This window comes from Pelobates fuscus, chromosome 10 (assembly GCF_036172605.1).
Source record: "Pelobates fuscus isolate aPelFus1 chromosome 10, aPelFus1.pri, whole genome shotgun sequence".
Lineage (NCBI taxonomy): Eukaryota > Metazoa > Chordata > Amphibia > Anura > Pelobatidae > Pelobates > Pelobates fuscus.
The window spans coordinates 106,514,392-106,527,428 of NC_086326.1; the positions used below are offsets into that span (position 1 = coordinate 106,514,392).

Here is a 13,037-nt window from a genome sequence, read left to right on the forward strand (position 1 = left end):
GTCCATGTTACGGTTAAATGTCCAGGAAAACAAACTGGATCTGCCACCATATCCCTCATTAGTGATGGCCTATGAGTAAGAATAATGTCAGCCATACCCATGGCAGCAGTGATTAATGGTGATTTGTGGCAGCTGTTCTCAGTCTTATCTCCTGTGACTGCTAGAATAATGGGCAGATAAAGTTACATTTAAAGAGAGACATAAGTACAAATTAAGTTTAAAAATAAAAAAAACTTAAAATGATCAATTTCTAAATTTTCCTGTGATGATATTATCAGTCTCTTTACAAAATAACTGGGCGTGCCAGTTAATTATATTTATATGTTAAAGACCTGTTAGATCACACCCCTTGTGAAAAAGAGCTGATTCCTAACATATAGGTTATAAAAAGCTTCCCATCGCAAGCCCCTACAACTACAATTCCCGTGATGCTCTTCGAGAAAGGTGTGCCAGACGCGCATGCGCCCCGTGTTAGCTTTCCTTTCCACTCCAGGTGCCACCAATCAGACAGCAGCATGCGCTGAGGTGGGCGGGCGCTCAGGTAAAATGTCAAACTTTTAATGCCCGAACGCATGCGCGCTGCTGGGGAGCCGAGCGGCCGACGCATGCGCAGTGGAGATCGGAAGGTTCAGTCGCGGTGTGTGACGTCAGCACGCTTGACCCGGAGGGGGAGTCTCGCGCCTGCGCCGTCCCGCACTGAGTGAGAGAGGACAGGCAGACGGACGGATGCCGGGAGGGCCGGAGCCGCGGGTCCGCCCGAAGCGGGGTGCAGGAGGAGACGGGGTGGCAAAGGAAGAAGAGGCACCGGTGGGAGGCTCCTCCCGCAGACGGAAAGCAGAATGCCCGCGGAGGAGGCGGAGCCGCCGGGAACTGCCTGGGGAGGAGGAGGAGCTAATGCATGGGGGCAAAGACAGGTGAATGACGTCACGAAGCAGGGAGTGGGCCAGGTGAAGGCGAACTGAGCTTCAACCTGACCGTCCCCAGTGTGCAGGGTGGGCGTGTCCTGGCAGGGTGGGTGTGGGGTTTTAAGTTGCAGTAGGAGGGGCTTTTTATTTGCATATGGCAGACTCAGTGTAATCATTGAAGTGCACAAAGTGGGTTAGTGACCAGGTAGGTAACTTACCTGCTAATAGCAATAATGCAGTACACAGGTATGGGACAGGAAGTGCTAGGAATATAATCTGCATAATGGTGGCTGACAATTAAGGTGGGGTGGGGTGTATTTTAAGTGACTCAGCCTGTTTTCAGGAGTCCACCAGTGGTCCTCATGAATACATGTTAAAGTGGGAATGTGAGGATGTAGATTCCATGGAACTTGTGTATACAGAAATTAGAATTTTGTTACGTGCTTGAATTGTCTCAAGTGAAATATAAAAGATTTGCATATGCCTTGTTTATGTTTAATGTAAATGATGTGAGTTCTATTGCGTTTCCAATACGTTATTTAGAGAACCAAAATAGTTGTAGACATTTACAGTTGTTTTTTTTTTTTTGAAGGTCATGATTTTGGAATTTCTGTCTATTTAAAAAAAAAAAAAAGTCTTAAAGTGTGGCTATGTGGATTTTTTTTTAATCATTAATATTCTATCCCGAATCACCGTACTTTTTTTTTTTTGCATTTTCAGCTTCATGGAGGGAGATATGGTGGCGGATAAAGGTAGGATTATTATTTTTGTATTTTTTGTAGGCCTGACTTGACACTGGTTATCCATTCTGAGTGTCTTGGTAAAAGCAATATTACATTAAAAGCATCTTATCATCAGGATATGACATATACTTCCCCTTTTAACAGGTATTAAAAGCATACTGTAACTTTCAAAACAACGTTCGCTTAATGAAGCAGTTTGGGTGTATAGATTATACTCTTGCAGTATCACTGCTCAATCCTCTGCCATTTGAGTAAAATCACGTTTTTCTCTGTTTATGCAGACCTATCCACACCTCCCATGGCTGTGACTCACACAGCCTGCATGAAAAAAATGGTTTCATTTTCAATCCGCAGTGTTTTCACTTTAGAAGTTTGTAATCTAATGCTCTGTTTTTTGAACTAGCAGAGATAAGACATTTTAAATTAAACAGACTGTGCAATAAAGACACTTGAACATTTATTTCTATATCTATTTACAGTGAATTTGTAAGGAGACTGTATTGTCACATGCAGTAGAAGTGTGACAAGGGCTGCATAAACAAAGTGATTTAACTCCCGAATGGCAGAGAATTGAGCAGCTAGACTCTAGGACCGGCATAGGCAACCTTCGGCACTCCAGAGGTTGTGGACTGCATCCCCCATAATGCTGGCAAAGCATCATGGGAGGAGTAGTCCAAAACATCTGGCGTGCCAAAAGCTGCCTATGCCTGCTCTAGGGGATCGATCTATACACCAAAAAACACTTTATTAAGCTAAAGTTTGGTGCTTATAGTGTCCCTTTAAAGGGACACTATAGTCACCAGAACAACTACAGCTTATTAAATTTGTGCTGGTGAGTAGAATCATTACCTTCAAGCTTTTTGCGGCATAAATTGTCTTTTCAGAGAAAATGCAGTGTTTACATTACAGCCTAGTGATAACTTCACTGGCCACTCCCTAGATGGCTGTTAGAGATCCTTCCTGGGTCATGGCTGCCTAAAATGCATCCAAACATTCAGTATCTCCTCTCTCTGCATGCAGACACTGAACTTTCCTCATAGGGATTCATCTCTATGAGGAGATGCTGATTGGCCAGGGCTGTGTTTGATTGTGCTGGCTCTGCCTCTGATCTGCCTCTTTGTCAGTCTCAGCCAATCCTATGGGGAAACATTGTGATTGGCTCTGGCTACCACTTCTGCTGAGGGCAGTGGGCAGGTCTAAATGAAATAGGGACAAAATATGCAGCTGCAGACTTGAATACAAGTAAGTTTTACTATTTTTAGGGATGCATGAGAGGGTGCAGGGGGGCTAGATGGTGGTTTTAACCCTATAGGGTCATGAATACATGTTTGTGCTCCTTTTAAATACCCTAGTGTAATCCCTACGGTTGCAGGTTTAGTGTATAACTCTGCAAGCCTTTAAAGAGGAACTGGTACTTCCTCACTCTTAGCACAAACAAATTGCTAACTAAAAGTTAACTATTGGTTGTGCTAAAAAAAAATAATCTTTTTTTTGTTACAATTTTGCTTCGAACTTAGCTGAGCAAAGTCATTAAATTGGCTAACTCTTGCAATGGCCTGCTGGAGAAAATGTCATGCCCATGCACAGAATTTCTCCATTAGGGGACTGCTCTCTTCCAAGGCATCAAGCACAGAAGTGCAGCAGAGGTAAGTTATTTGCTTCTTTTGGGATTTTGTTTTTTTCCCTTACCTCTGCTGCACAGTTCACCCCAATAAACACTGCAATAGCATTTACTGGGGTCAAGGAACTGTCAATTATGTGGAAGTGACAGTTCTTCTTCAATTCAACTTAAGTGCCCTTTTCTTGGTTTTTAATCTTTTTAGAACTTGACACATTTTTATTTAATCAGGCCAGAATAATCAAACCAATCTGTAGAATTAAAACTAGCATGTTAATATTTAGTCTACAATAGTCAAGCTGCGTATGTAGCGGAGTTGAAGTTTTCCAGATCAGCCATTTATTTATTTTTTTCACCTAAATTTTGACACTTGGATTTTAATTTAGATACAATTCTGAGTTTAGTGAATATTCCTAACTGTCATTAAACATTATAGACTGTGCATATGAAGAATCATTACAATGTGTTGCCACTCTTATTTTCTTAGCCATTTTAGCACCAAAGCGGGAAGTGGAGGAAGATGAAGTAGTGATACAAGATATAGAACCTACAATATTGATCCAGGATCATCCACTGGAAGTAGTAGAAAGCCATGCTATAGTGAGGGAAGGAGTCCTACGCAGCTCGCGAACTAGTCAGACCCAAACCCTGCAACTCATTTGCAAATCTGAACCTGATCAACATCAGCTTGTGTATGGTAAGAAAAATAAACTTGGCAGTACCTGGAAAACAGTGAATCACATAATTGCAATTTATGTCTGATAAATGTATGTATTGGGTACCTGAAGTTAAAATAATATGAATTGTTTTTGGTGTAATGGGTAATGTATGCTTGGTTACATATTTGTATGAGCAAAAATAAAGCTGTGGAATGTATAATTTTTTTTAATTTTTTTTTTTAACCCCTTAAGGACACGTGACATGTCATGATCCCCTTTTATTCCAGAAGTTTGGTCCTTAAGGGGTTAAACCAGCTAAAGCTGTTAAATATTTGAACCTGAGAGTACCATGTTGGCTGGTTTTGGAAATTTGCTTTGAGCTGGTGGAATATTTAAAATGCAGTTGATGAAATATTGGTCTTTTTTGTTTTTGTTTCCTTTTATGGAATATAACACAAGATTTATTATGTCTGGTTAATAGAAAGTCTTTTCTAGAGTGGCTTTTGGGCTGACCAACCAGATGTGAAACGCTTACATAACTGTGGTGCATAATAAATCTGATAGTACAAGTGTGTCTGATACATATATCTAGATAAATATACACACACACTCAAAATTGCAAGTCCCACATTATTTGTCACTGCAAGCCTGCAGGATCCATGACACACTCACCAAAGTGAATCTCCTCTTGACTTGGGGGTAGGTACATTTACAGTGTTTTTCACTAAAGTGAGAATTCAAAGTGAATTTAAAATTTAGGACCAGGGTTTCTGACTGAAAACATAGCTGACGTAGAGATTTATTTCCAGTCCAGCTATTTTGATCTTGACTTAGAAATTCACTTTTAATAACCCTGTAAGTATATACATTGTACCAAAAATGATGTTCCGGTTGTATAATGATATACAGATTTTTTTTTTTTTTTCCACTTCCTATTTAGAATCATGTATATTCTGAAGGGTGGTCACATAATATTGGAATTCTGTCTTTTTGTTAAACGTTGAGCCTTGTCAGATAGTTGAAACATTATAATACAGTGACTGCATGCAAGAAAAAGGTGTGAAACAAACAATACAATCTAGGATTCACTGTTATACTTTCCAAATTATATACTTAAATGTGCTAGACAAGACACAACAAATTCATGGTACCAGCCTCCCATGGTGAAAAAGTAATGTGACCTGGAATTTAGAATTAGTCTTCCTGTTGGTCAGGAGAGACGAGATCTGCTTATTGCCTCCATCTACTGCAAAGGAGTAGATTGTCTATGCATGATGCAGTAGTATATTACACTTTCCCAGTTCTCTCTGCACTCTCATACAGCATAATGACTCACTGCGCCAGGAAGAAGCGATATGTTATGCAATATTTGAAAAGAATGAAAGGGTAGCTGGGAAGGCCTTATTTGCTACAACATCATACAGAGACTGCTTTTTAAAACGAGGGAAAGTGCTACTGACCTCCCAACTCCTCTCCATTGACACAGGCAAGCCAGAGAGTGGAGGAGAAGCACAGTATGCAAACTGGCGAGTGTTAAATAACCACTCAAAGTGCAGTATACTTAAATGTTAACGATTTGGTACTAGATTAACTTTTATATTTCCACTAAGGGACATTTTATGGTAGCCTCACCATGTGTTCTAGATCTGGAAAGAGTTTAAAATTTCTTAGCTACCCTAGGAAAGAAATTAACAAACCTTTGGTGACAGATTGTCACAGAGGCCTAGAAATGGGACCTGGAACTTAGAATTTGTGTTTTCTTAAAAGGACACTGGAGTCATCCAAACCACAACTTTTAATGCAGTGATCCTGGTGTCTATAGCCTGTCCATTAGGCTTTTTAATGTACACACTGCCTTTTTGAGAGAAAAAAATCTTGCTACTTAGGAACACCTTCGCTAAACGTTGCCCATACACATGCATTGATTCAATGCACCTCTATGAGGAGATGCTGATTGGCGCATCGCTTTTTGCCGCATGTACTCAATAGCCTCGCAATGCTTTCTTATGAGATCATCAACATTGCAAAGCAGTCTGAGGGTGCCGTAAAGCGAAGTAGTTAGTATAGTGTTCCTTTTAATCTCTTCTGACAAATGGTAAGTCTGCTTACAAGGGCATAAACTGTTCATGCATAATGCAATAGCAGATACAGTTTTTTCCTTGTGTTAAACAATAGAGCTCTACTTTATTTTCTGCAGGTGCAGGGAGAAAAAACTTTAGTATTGCAGCTGCTATAATTTGTAATGGGTTTTTAACTAGAATCACAATTGTGGTATTGTGTCTGCTAAATTGTGTGGATTCGTGTCTAGTTTGGGTGTATCTGTATGGTTTTCATTGAGGATTAATGTTAGTTGAGGGTATGATGCCAGGAGGACCCTGGCGTAGTTCTCCACTAATGGGGCAAACCATTTAGCAACTGTTTGCCCTCTTACCTGGGTCTGAGCTCCAAGGCTCCTCTCCTTTGTGGTTATGCATTTCTGCTTTCTACAAAGGTGTAGTCAATGAATTGCACAAGCCAGGACCAAACCAGAGCTAGTGACACCCCTAGGATGCTGCTGGAGGTGGAGTTATACCTTTGGCAGCAGATGGGTAAATTTCATATTTGTGCAGCATTTCTCATTCAAATGCTGTGAATACAGACTTCAGGCACCATGACCACTTCAAAACGCTCAAGTGTTCTGGTGAGTAGTATAATCCATCACTTCAGGCTTTTTTGCTGTAAACACTGTTTTCAGAGGAAAGGCAGTGTTTACATTGCAGCCTATGGATACCTCCAGTGGCCATTCCAAAGATGGCTACTAGCAGTGCTTCCTGGGGCAGTGCTGCACGCTGTGCAGCACTGCCATTCAGTGTCTCCAACCTCTGCATGGAGACACAGAAGTTTCCTCATAGAGCTGCATTGATTCAATGTGTTTGGCTTGTGCTGGCTCTTCTCCTTGACAGTCTCCGTCAATCCATTGTTTTCCTATGTGAAAGCATTGTGATTGGCTCAGATCCGCCAAGGAGGCAGATCAATGAACTGTGACTGTGATACAAAGGAACACTCTTAGGTTAAAGGGACTCTCCAGTGCCAGGAAAACAAACAGTTTTCCTGGCACTGCATATCCCCTCTCCCTCCCACCCCCCATCCCAAATTGCTGAAGGGGTTATAAAACCCCTTCAGTGACTTACCTATATCCAGCGCCGATCTCCCTTGGCGCTGATTCAGGGTCCGCTCACGCTCCTCACCCGCCGACGGGGGCAACCTATTGCGCATGCGTTGCTGCCGGCTGGGGCGACCTAATGTGTGTGCAGTGGACCTCCCCATAGAAAAGCATTGAAAAATGCTTTCCTATGGGGATTTCAGCAACGCTGGAGGTCCTCACATAGTGTGAGGACGTCCAGCGATGCTATAGCACACGGAATGTGTGCTATACACACTGAAGTGCCCTCTAGAAGCTGTCTAGTAGACAGCCACTAGAGGAGGACTTAACCCTGCAAGGTAAATATTGCAGTTTATGAAAACTGCAATAATTACGCTTGCAGGGTTAAGGGTAGTGGGAGTTAGTTGGAGTTGGCACCCAGACCACTCCAATGGGCAGAAGTGGTCAGGGTGCCTGGAGTGTCCCTTTAAAGATAGAGTATCTCTAGTGTCATAATGCTCATAAAGACATGCTATTATAGGATAAATATTAAATAAAAAAAATAAAACGGTTAATAAAATGTGAGTCCGCTTTATCATATGTAAACAAAGATATTCCTTCAGAGATTGGACCTTACTGATGCCACCATCTTCTTTCTCCAGATCCTGGTGCCATTTGAAGCCCACATCACCACTACTTGCTCAAGATGTAATGCATTACACCTAGTGCAATTCGGACAAGGGCATAAAAAGCATTAACCATTTCCAAGTTTGTGAATGCACACATAATACTGCTTTGCTTGCACAGATGCTTTCCATAGAAAAGTGTAGAACTCAAGAGCGTATAGACAATTAAAATATCTGTTGATGTCTTGAGTGTTGTATATGTTTATATGATGAGAGCATTGATTGTCTGGATAATATTGAGCCAATTGTTGATACTGTGAGTAGCAGATAGGAAAAGACTGCAAAGTGTAAATAATGTTGTGCGTAATCTGTATAATGCATTAAAACAAGAATCTGCTAATTCCAGGATAGTCCCTCTAAATTATGCTGGATGAAAGCGGTAAAAGATCATGGTAGTGTTGTGGATGACGTTTATTTTATTTTATTAAATGACCACTAAAGTTACTCAGACTAATCTCAATAAAGTGTTCTTGTGGCAGTGGTTGTAGCAGACCACTGGTAACCTGACAGGTTACCTCCGCTATTGCCTTCCGTCAGCCACATTTTGGAATCATCAGCACAAGTAAATACCCATTCCCCCAGTAACCAGACGAAACCTAATCCTGGGAGTCAACTGAGGTTTATTGGAACACACATGGCTTTTATGCACAGACCCCTAGATGGGTTCTCCATACAATAATACAAGGCTTTTAATATATATACAATATTCTGAGAGGTCCGAGCTAACAATCCAAATTCCTCTTTGAAGCTGGGACCACAACTGAGCCACTCTGCAACGTGTGTGAAGTCACACACAAGTGGCCTGGAAGTCTTCAGTATGAACTATCTCTCTCACTTGCTGTATGTCCTGATTTCCTCCTAGATAAGGTGTCCTTTGATCTGAATAGTCATCAGCACTCAAGACCCCCTGTGCTCCAGTATCCTATCCAAAAGAGACACTAACACTTACCCACAGATTAATAACTAAGCCTCATTTCTATTACATTCAGAATGGCACAAGCACAAACTTCTAATCAAACCCAAACATAATTTGCGAACAAGGGGAAAAAGCATATGAATGAGTGGTAGTTTTGCCACACAGCTCCCCCTTAACTACAAGCCTGCATACACAGTATAATCCCAACGGATCGGCTTGGGGATGTCCGGGGAAGTACTTACAGATCATTTTTCCAGTCCTATCTGTCGTGATAACCCGTCGGCAATCCCATTTTGCTTACTGGGTCTATAATGAATGGAAAAGTCGTATGGTTGTAGGGCCAGGCTCTACCTGGCATTGTCTCCAGCTACCCGGTTAAGCCATACCAATGGGTTGTGATCAGTGAGTAAAGTAAACTGTTGTCTATAAATGTATGGCCGTAGCTTTTTGAGGGCTCATGTGGGCATGGTACTCAGTGACCGCGTTCCGTCACAGTGGTCTAGTAGTTTTTATCCCGCAATGTAAAACATTTAGTGTGGTTTTTATTTTATTTTTTTCAGAAACCCCTCTAGTTGCTGTCAGTATGCGTAAAACTTGGTCACATGACAAAAGCCCCGTAGGGAAGCATCAATTTTAAATTTTAATTATGGGCACATGCCCATTAGGTCCCTAATTCTCCTCATGCTTCCTCTGTGTCGTTGCGAGAGGCTGAAAAGTAAGACGCGCCGTGCTGGAAAATGGAAAGTAAAACTTTTTACACATTTTATTGCACACGAGTGAGGGGAGAAGGTTGGTTAGACCTGAATGAAAGTAGTCATGGGCACTATAGTGTTGGGAATACAAGTGTGTATTCTTAATGCTATAATGTTCCTTTAAATACACCTCCTAATTGGTGTCTTCCACCTCCATAACAGAGTGAAACTCGATTCTACAATCAAATGGCAGCATTTGATTGGAGGAGTTCAGTGTTGGGCCGCATATGCATATTGCCAATCCAGTACTTCTCTATGAGAAGGATTTAAATGAGTTTGCAGAAGGTGTCAACAGGCATGTTGACTTCTTTGGATGTGGAGCAGGTGGCTGCAGCAGAGGAGTCTCTACTCTGGAAACAAGGCAAGTAATCTTTAATTTTAGCAGGAAATGGGGATGGACAGTGATCACAGCGTTCGAAGGGATCTAAGGCATTTGGCATACTTGTTTCTGTACAGATATGAAAGGGAGAAACCATGGTTAGTTGTACATGGTTTGAATATTGGCATAAGATAGAAATCTGTTAATGGAAAATTCTCAAGTTTAACAAAATTGTGAAGTAGAGTACCTCATGTCTTTGTTCCACTTCACTTTAACAATTTTACAGGGGGAAGAGTTAAAAGTAACTTGCCTGTATTTGCATATGAAAATACATCCTGTTCACGCTATGCTGTACTTATTTTTTACTTCTCTAAAAAGGAGTCTGAGGACTAGGATGACAGAAAGGTGTCAATATAAATTGTATAGTGGCTGGGTGTGGGTGAAAAATGTTTTCTTTACTGGGTGGGATAGAATATGGGAGATACAGACCTTGTACTAAATCACAGGCATGCTTTCAACCCCCTCCTTACTTACCACCACCACCACCACCACCACCATATGCAGTATAATGAATAAATATAATCTAATTAAGGCTATTTCCAGCGGCAAGGAACCTTTTGCGTGGCCAGTCCAATAAAATGCCTATGCAATGATTCTTTGCCAGACCATGGTGACAGCACTGAATGTGTCCTCAAGGTGTGTCTGGGTATCAGAGCTGGGAAGTAGCAGTCCAGGCTCTCCTACTCAGAGGGCTTGCATGCAGGGCTTAAAGCTGTACTTCAATACCTACAAACTATTTAAGGGGCACTGCAGGCAGCCAGACCAAGGGGTCTGAGTACAGTGTCCCACTTAGTCCTGCAATATGAAGCATTGCTGTTTTTTATAAACTTCAATATTCAAATTGCAGCACTAAGGCTGCCTTTAGTGGCTGTCTACCAGGCAGCCACTAGAGGTGCTTTCTGGAGATTATTTATTATTATTATATTTATTCAGCACCAGCAAATTCCGTTATTTTATTTTTATTTATATTTTTTTACCGTGACAGGAGATGAATTAGTTTGGAGCCATTAACAGTTTAATCGATATGCTTTTGTGAAAAAGTACATTTTGAATAATTATTTTTTGAAGGAGTTAAGACTGGGCGAGCGTCTAACGTAAAAGGGAAGGGAGTTCCACAGGAATGGTGCAGCCCTAGAGAAGTCTTGAATGTGCGCATCAGATGTGGGAGTAACAACGCTGGATGTCCTCCCGCTCTGCATGAGGACGTCCAGCGTCTTATAGAACCCTATAGGAATGCATTGAGGCAATGGTTTCTTATAGCAAAGACCTAATCCGCATGTGGCGCTCACTACGAAAGTGTCAGGGTACCTGAAGTCTCTACCTCGGAGGAGGTTAGACTTTCTAACGGCCGTCCTCTCAGAGGGACTGATTCACCCAATCCTCACAGCTCTCATAACCGTTTACACGCCGGCCGCGATAGCCCCGCTTCCTTTTATGACGCGGCGCTCAGGAGCCGACGTCATGACGGCAATCAGGTCCCGACCTGTCAATCTAGTTCCGAACAACGAATCAGGGCTCGGCAGGGGCAGAGTCATCAATCAAAGAGCTAGGTATAAAATAGGGATGTGTGTAATGGTTCATTGCCCTGTCGTGGTTCTAGCTTGTCTGGTCACTCAGTGCTCTTATTACTATTGTCTCTTTGGTTCTGACTCTGCTTGTACTTTCGTTCCTGCTTATCTCTCGTGTCCTTTGACCTCGGCTCGTCTCTCGCTTACCTGTTCTCTCGTTCCCTCGACCTCGGCTTGTCTCTGACCATTCTTTGCTTTCTCCTTACGTTAGTCTGGCCATTCTAAGGTCCGGTATACGTACCTAGCTCCTGTTTGTATTCTGCGTGTTGGATCCCTGTCCCGATCCTGACAGAAAGCACATTAGGTCCCCCTATTGGATGGCAACAGACTAGGCAGAGCGACACCGCACCGAGGGACATTGGCACTAGAATCGGGTAAGTGAATAAATGTTTTTTCACCCTTTATATGCCGGGGGTGGATCACAAGTGAGAGGTGAACAAGAGGGCATTGTAGTGTAAGAAACTAACACTATATTTTTTTCTATGAATTAAATTTTTTGGCAGTAGGACTAAAGGCACTATAACAACTTCAAAATGTTATACTGCCTGCCGTGTTCCTTTTAATGATTGGATTTTAAAATGTTTATTTATCCCCCTCTCCCTCCCAATTCTACACAATTTACCTGAGGTTTGCAATTCATGTTTTCAGGTAATTGCAGTATTGCTGTTTAGCGAATAAACCACAGATTTCCGGTTGAAGTGCATGTCGTATGCCCTCTGGGTGCATGAATGTCAAAAATGTTTAAAATTTATAATGTACAAAACAACTCCCAGGATATTGTGAAATTAGCGTTTATTTTAATTCATAATGGCAAAGGAGGTAGATTTCACAATATCTACTAGCGTGCTTTAATAGTAGGAATGTCTATGAATATTGTTATTCATCTTACATAGGTTTTTTCACAAGCCAGCAACTGTATAAAAATGCAGTAACAAAAACGAATATACATATAACATATACAACTAAAAGAGAGTTCTCAACCAGTAGTACATGCCATGCGAAATGTCTTTGTTACTTTTAATGGATCGCCTTAAACAGGAACCTGCCAGAATGGAGGAAAATTATATTCTAAAGAAAACGAAGACACCCACTGATTGGGTTGATTCTATGGTATTGGTGGAAAAACCTGATATGGGGGTCTTGGATTCTGAATTGATCCCAAGGGACTGAATAAAGGCATCTTAAAGGAACACTATAGGCACCCAGACCACTTCAGCTAATTAAAGTGGTCTGGGTACAGTGTCCCTATTGCCCTTAGTGCTGCAATGTTAAACATGGCAGTTCCAAAGAAACTGCAATGTTTATATTGCAGCACTAAGTCTGCCTCCAGTGGCTGTCTATCAGCGTTTCCTGCATCCAAACAGACCTTTGGTCAGGTATCTGACGCTGGACAGGTATCTCACGCTCTGCATGAGGACATCCAGGGTCAGGTTTTCCCCCCATAGGAAAGTATTGATTAAATGCTTTCCTATGGGGAGGTCTCATGGCTATAGCACCTGCTCTTCCCGAGACGGAGGAGTTGGTGATGCCTTGAATCAGCACCGAGGGATATCGGCGTTCTGATCAGGCAAGTAAAATAACGGGTTTTTTAACAGTTTATTTAACGCGGGGGAGGCAGAGGGAGCTATAGTGCCAGGAATACAGCATTGTCACTTTTATAGTATCCCTTTAATAAAACCTTTCCATTTAC

The 13,037-nt window shown here is 41.8% G+C and overlaps 1 protein-coding gene across 7 annotated transcripts in view; it reads left to right on the forward strand.

The window, feature by feature from the left end:
• Nucleotides 1-649: 649 nt before the first annotated feature.
• ZFP91 (ZFP91 zinc finger protein, atypical E3 ubiquitin ligase) overlaps nucleotides 650-13,037 on the forward strand; it is a 43,162-nt gene continuing 30,774 nt past the window's right edge. For 5 of the 7 annotated variants that reach the window (XM_063434737.1, XM_063434738.1, XM_063434740.1 and 2 more), the window contains exons 1-3: nucleotides 651-914; nucleotides 1,626-1,657; nucleotides 3,754-3,963. In XM_063434737.1, the coding sequence (XP_063290807.1) occupies nucleotides 727-914; nucleotides 1,626-1,657; nucleotides 3,754-3,963 (430 nt within the window). In that variant the 5' untranslated portion in view covers nucleotides 651-726. Of the gene's footprint in view, nucleotides 915-1,071; nucleotides 1,111-1,625; nucleotides 1,658-3,753; nucleotides 3,964-13,037 lie in introns of those variants that run through there. The other 2 variants (XM_063434739.1, XM_063434742.1) reach the window with 2 other exon arrangements.